The following is a 6,780-nucleotide window of genomic DNA, read 5'->3' as shown; positions in this document are numbered from 1 at the left end:
CTACACCCTTTCCTGATAAAGACACTCAGCAAAATTGGAATAGACAGTAATTTCCTCAACATAGTGAAAAGTGTGTATGTAAAACCAAGAGCCAACATCATTCTCAATGGAGAAAAACTAAAAGCATTTTCCTTGTGAACAGGGACCAGACAAGGACACCCTTCGTTTCATTATCATATTGGAAGTGCTTGGTAGGGCAGTATAACAAGAGAAGGAAATAAATGGTTAAACTGCCACTATGTGCAGATGATATGATAGTGTACACAGAAAATCCCAAACATTCAACAAAACAAAACCGTCAGAGTTGGTAGGCCAATTTAGTAGAGTGGGAGGATTTAAGATGAATATCCAAAACCAGTACGATTCCTTTATCATCTTCTTGATATTAACTTTGGAAGCACAAAACTTTATAATGAAGTCTGATTATGTCCCCCTCCCATCTGTCATTTTTGTTGTTAATGTACCTAAGAAACCTTTACCGAACCCAGAGTCATAAGATTTACTCTTCTGTTTTCCTGTAAATGTTTTCAAGCTTTAGATTTTATTTTTAGACTTAAAATCTATTCCGTGTACTTTTTGGATATGGAATAAGGAAATGTTTCAACTACTTTCTTTGCATGTGAATATCCCATTAGTTGTTCCAGCACCATTCTTTGAAAAGACTGTTCTTGACACACATTTAAAATAAAATATTTATAAATGCTTATGGGCTCTCATTTCTATTCTTCTAATGTTCTTAACAATTCTTTTGCTAGTCTCACAGTCTCTTGATTATTGCAGCTTTGATAATGGTTTTAAGTTTGAGTCCTCTTTGTTGTTGAAATTATTTTGACAAATTTTGACCCCTTGCATTATCATGAATTTTAGGATCATATGTTCATTTCTGGAAAAAACAACAAACAAACCAAAAACCCAAAAAATTTTTATAGACTTTCCACTAAATTTGTAAATCAATTTTAAATACATTATTATCTGAGCAATATTTAATCTTCTATAGTATAAATAAGAAATAGTCTCATGGGACACCTATAGATTTACTTAGGTATCCTTTAATTACTTCAATAAATGATTTTTAGTTTTCAGAACACACATTATGTACTTCTTAAATTATTCTTAAGTATTTTAATCTTTTTATGAACTAAATATGGAAAGTAGCGAGCATATAATTAATATCACATGAAAGAAATATAATGCTGAGATCATTCAAAATGACTGGAACAATAAGCACATAGCTAGGGAACTGCCAGAAGTTCAGCAGGATTTAGAAGAGGCTGTGGCACCAGGGACTTAACTTCTAATGCCAGATGGACCCTGGCTCAACATAAAGAATACCAGGAGAATGTCTATTTGTGCTTCATTGACTATGCAAAGGCATTTGACTGTGTGGATCATAACAAGTTGTGGCTGACATTGAGAATAATGGGAGTCCCAGAGTACTCAATTTTTCTCATGCGAAATTTATACCTGGACCAGGAGGCTGTTGTCCAAATAGAGCAGAGTTACACCCTATCATTTAAAATTAAGAATGGGGTGTGCCAGGATTGTATTCTTGCTCCATACCTATTTAATCTGTATGCTAAGCATATTATTCAGGAAGCTGTACTCTGTGAAGAGGAATGTGGCAACAGGATTGGATGGAGACTTATCAATAACCTGCATTATGCAGATGACACAACCTTGCTTGCTCAAAGTGAGGAGAACTTGACGCATATGTTGCAGAAGATCAAGGAATGCAGCCTTCAGCATGGATTGTATCTCAAAGTCGCCAAAACAAAGATTCCTACCACTGGACCAGTAGGCAACATCATGATGGAAAGAAAAGAGACTGAAAATGTCAACAACTCCATATAGCTTGGATTCACAATTAGCCTTTTGTTACCAGCAGTCAGGAAATAAGGAAACACATAACACTGGGAAAATCTGCATTCAGGGACCTCTCCAAATTACTGAGGAACAATGATGTCTGTTTGAGGACTAAGGTGCATCTGATTCAGGTCATAGTCTTTCTAATCACTCAATACGTTTCTGACAGCTGGACAATGAATAAGGATGACAAAATAAGAATTGATGCCTGTGAGCTGTGGCATTAGAGGAGAGCACTGAACATCCCATGGACAGCCAAAAGAACAAACAGATATGTCTTGGAGAGAGTGTAGCCAGGTGCTCTTTGGAGGCAAGAATGATGAAGCTTTGCCTCACATTCTTTGGGCATGTTTCTAGGAGCAGCTATTCTTTGTAGAAGGACATGATGCTAGGAAGGGTGGAGGGTCAGCGAAGGTGAGGAAAACCCTCAACCAGATGGATTAATGTGATGACTGTTGCAATGGGCTATTGCATGTCAGTAAGTGTGAGGATGGCACAGTATAGAACAAGGTTCAAATCTTCTGTTTATAGGGTGGCTATGTGTCATACTCAACTCAATGGCACCTAACAAGAACAACAAGAAGATTGAATTATTTTGTCAAATTCATTTTTAATATTTTATTGCATATAGACCTTGTAATTTGCAACTTTGTTAAACTTATTAGCACTAATTTTTTTAGTGGATCCCTTTTTATTTTTCTATTTCAAAATGTCACCATTTTCTAATAGAGCCATCCTTCCCAATATAAATATTTATCTTTCCAATTCTTCCCTAATGGCTCTCCCTAACTATATCGCCAGTACAAAGTTTACAGAAGGGAGGAGAGCCCTTTTATCTCTTTTCTAAATATAACATTTATTTCTATTTTAAAAACCAGAAAATTATTATCTCATCAATAACAACATAGTTACATTCATTCACAGTATGCATATTTACCTATTTACTATTGAGTAAGGAAGCCCTTGTCATCTAGTGATGAATAATTGCACTGTCAACAAAAGAGTAGGCAGTCCAAATCCATGGGAGAGACGTTCCGTGGAAGAAAGATGGGCAATCCCCTCTTGTGTGATTTACTGCCTCTGAAAACCTACTGGATGATCAACAATGGGTAGCTTTTTCTTGAAGGTACAGAAAAACAAGAAGGGAAGTACTTCACATTATCAAAATCATAAAGATAGGAAGATATCTCACTTGTTAACTTAGACTTTAAAAAGCACAGTTCTACATTTATTTTCACTTTCTCACATTATAAAAAAGCAAACTCACTGTTAAGTCGATTCTGACTCATAGTAACACTCCACTGGGTTTCTGAGGCTGAAAATCATAATGAGAGGATACTTTTCATGACATAATACATTGGATGAATTTTCTATCAAGTATCTCCCTACAGTGTTAAAGAGTTGTTATTGTTGTTATGTGTCATCGAGTGGCCTGAGACTTAGAGACCTTACGTATAACAGCTCTGAAGTCTGCCATCTCCTGAGCCAGTCTCACTGACTCCGACACATCCACCCCAGAGCCCCAGTTACTATATTAATACATCTTATCCAGGGTCTGCACCAGCAGTCAGGAAATCAAAAAGCATATTGCGATGCGAAAGTCTGCTGTTAGGGACCTCTCTAAAGTACTCAGGAGCAACAGTGTCTCTCTGGAGACTAAGGTGCGCCTGATACAGGCCATGGTATTTGCAATTGCTTGTTATGCATCAGAGAGTTGGACAATGACTAAGGAGGATAGAAGGAGAATTGACACCTTTGAGCTGTGGTGCTGGAGAAGAGTATTGAATGTTCCATGGACTGCCAAGAAAACAAACAGATTCATCCTAGAGAGGGTTAAACCAGGCTACTCTTTGGAGGCAAGGATTCTGGGGCTTCGTCTGACATACTTTGGTCATGTTGTCAGGAGGGACGGGTCCTTGGAGAGGGACATCATGCTTGGGAGGGTGGAGGGACAGCGCAGGAGGGGAAGACCCTCTATGAGATGGATTGATTCGGTGACTGGGGTAATCGGGATGGGTGTGTCAGAGGCGGTGCGGTTGGCACAGGAAAGAGCAGGGTTTAGAGCTGTTGTGCATAGGGTCGCTATGAGTCGGAAACGACTAGAAGGCACATAACAACAACAACATCCAGGGTCTTCCTCTCCTATGCTGCCCCTCCACCCTCCCCAGCATGAAGTCCTTCTCCAATAACTTGTCCCTCCTGGCCACATTCCCAAAGTATGTGAGATAGAGCTTCAAAATCCTAGCCTTCAAGAAGAAACTTGAGTTAGCCCTCTCCAGAACAGATCTCTGTTTTCATGGTGGTCCATGGTATGTTCATTACTCTTCTTCAGCACCAAAACTTAAAGGCATTGATTCTTCTTCTAACATCCTTAGTCATTATCTAGCTCTCTGATGCATAATAAGTAATTGTGAAGACCATGGCCTGAATCAGGCTCATCTCTAGACTGATGTGGTTGCTTATCAGTACTCTGGAGAGATCCCTAACAACAGATTTTTCCCAGCACAATTCATCTTCTGATTTCCTGACTGCTGGGGCCAAGAATGTTGATTGTGGAGCAAGCTTAATTGTTAACAACTTTAATCTCTTCTCCATCTATCATGGTGCTGCCAATTGGCCCAGTGGTGAGAATCTTTGTCTTCTTGAACCAAACTTCAATCCATATTGATGACTACAATCCATGACCTGCAGCAGGCGCTTCAGGTCCTCCTCCTTTTCAGCAAACCAGGTTGTGCCATCTACATAACAGAGGTTGTTGATGAGTCTTCCTCCAATCCTGATTTCATATTCTTCCTCATAAAGCCCAGCCTCCTGAATGCTCTCTTCAGCATATAGATTAAATAGTTATGAAGACTCATCCCTGACATACTCTTTTCCTGATTTTGAACCAAGCAATGTTTCCTTGCTCTGTTCTGAGGACTGCTTCCTGGTCTGAATATAGGTTTGGCATGGAGCCACAATCAATTGTTCTGGGATTCCCATTCTCTTCAAGGTTAGCCACAATTTATTGTGATCCACACAGTTAAATGTCTTTGCAAAATCAATGAAACACAAATAGACATTTCTTCAGTACTGATGTCAATTTAAAGACTAAGGTGTGTCTGATTCAAGCTATAATCTTTGCAATTTGCAATTACTTGCTATGCATCTGAAAGGTGGACAATGACAAAGGATGACAAAAGAAGAATTAATGTTTTTACGATGTGGTGTTGGAGAAAAGCACTCAATATATTTTTTTCTTAGAAAAAATGCAACCAGGGTGCACTTTGGAGGCAAGGATGATGAAACTTCATCCCACATATTTTGGGCATGTTGTTATGAGGGATCAGTCTTTAGAATAGGACATCATGCTAGGAGAGGTGGAGAAAGTGAGGAAGACTTTAACAAGATGGATTGACATGGTGACTATCGTGATTGGCTCAAGTATATCAGAGATGATGAGGACAGCACAGGATAGCACTGGCAGGATACAGATTCATTGTTCATAAGGTCTCTACGAGAGGTATTTGATTCAATGGCACCTAGAACCAATTTTGAAATGTATTGAAGTTTTAATTAGTAAGATAATAATTCTTGAACAATGTAACAATTTATTTTTAGGCAATTTAGCGAATTACACATTTTAAACAATGTTAATGTTTTCTTTATTAAGTGTTACTAAACATACATATGTTTTTATTTCAAAGGTGACTTTCAAAATCTTGTTCCAATTTAACACATCATGTCTCATGGAAAATGTGACTGTTCATTTAAGTGTAACAAGGTTAGTTTCTATCCATGTGTAAATGTATGTTGTAAACAAATACACAGAGATATATGATGATACATAATTTATATAAATTGTGTTTTTTACAAATTGAAGATTTGTGACAACCTTGATTTGAGCAAGTTTCTTAGCATCATTTTTACAATAGCACATGTTCATTTGTGTCTCTATGTTGAATTTTGTTAATTCTTACAGTATTTCAAACTCTTTTATGATGCTTTTGCACACTTAATGTAATGCACTAGCAAACAATAGAATCATGTGGGTTGATTTATTGTTACAGCCACTTTATTGTGGAAGTCTAGAACTTAACTATCTTTCCCAGGATATGCCTGTATATGATTCCTTTCATTTATATAGAATACTTTGCTTTATAGAAAATTATATTAGATTAATAGAAATAAAAGACAATGAACCATTTTTACTTCACAAAAACACTTCTGAAGAGTAATTGGTAAAATGAGGACATTGCTGTATAATAGAAATAATTCACCTAAATGGGTTAAAGTATTGGTTTATAAACTATGAAATATAATCTCATGTCACTTAACATCTGCCTAATTGCATTTAATATTATTTAAAATCCTCAAGCTCTGCTAATTGAAGACTTTTATTAGCTTCCCATATGGTCAGCTTCATCTCTTGATGGACTTTAAAGTTTTATGATGATGCCCTTTTTGTATTTAATAAATTTTATCCAGTTCAATCCAATCTTTTAATCAGATTTAAAACAGGAAAATGGTAATAAGAAAATGCAAATAATTTCTTTATTAGCATTTTTTAAGAGTACTTATCTACTAGACCATAGACTCTTTCAAATCAAGCTCTTCATCTTGTTGCTTTATTCTCCAGTAACTAATATGGTGCCTGGCAAATACTAAGAACTTAATAAATACAGAGTGAGTGAATAAATGGAAAAAGAAATAAATGGAGTAAATAAAAACAAGTAAACGGAGTAAATTGAATGCTCAACTCAATGCACTTTAACTTAACAAATATTTGTTTGACCTCAACTATGGACAAGGTAGTGAATTAATCACTGCAGAGTATTATATGGTAATGTGCCACCTTATAATGTGAATGTCCCAGCAAGGCTTGTGACTAGTATAAATTAGTATAATACAGAGTAGAGTAAGAAGAATGTATCGGAG

General features: G+C 36.7%; 1 protein-coding gene across 1 annotated transcript in view; it reads left to right on the top strand.

Moving 5' to 3' along the window:
• ITGA1 (integrin, alpha 1) overlaps window positions 1–6,780 on the top strand; it is a 175,523-nt gene that overhangs the window by 140,160 nt on the left and 28,583 nt on the right. The window contains exon 21 of the mRNA XM_006889599.1: window positions 5,550–5,626. Within this exon, the coding sequence (XP_006889661.1) occupies window positions 5,550–5,626 (77 nt within the window). The remainder of the gene's footprint in view (window positions 1–5,549; window positions 5,627–6,780) is intronic.

The sequence above is a fragment of the Elephantulus edwardii genome, unplaced genomic scaffold (genome assembly GCF_000299155.1).
Source record: "Elephantulus edwardii isolate Elephantulus edwardi_28Jun2011 unplaced genomic scaffold, EleEdw1.0 scaffold00079, whole genome shotgun sequence".
NCBI lineage: Eukaryota > Metazoa > Chordata > Mammalia > Macroscelidea > Macroscelididae > Elephantulus > Elephantulus edwardii.
The sequence above is the reverse complement of the archived record's forward strand: the minus strand, read 5'-3'. Positions and strand labels throughout refer to the sequence as shown.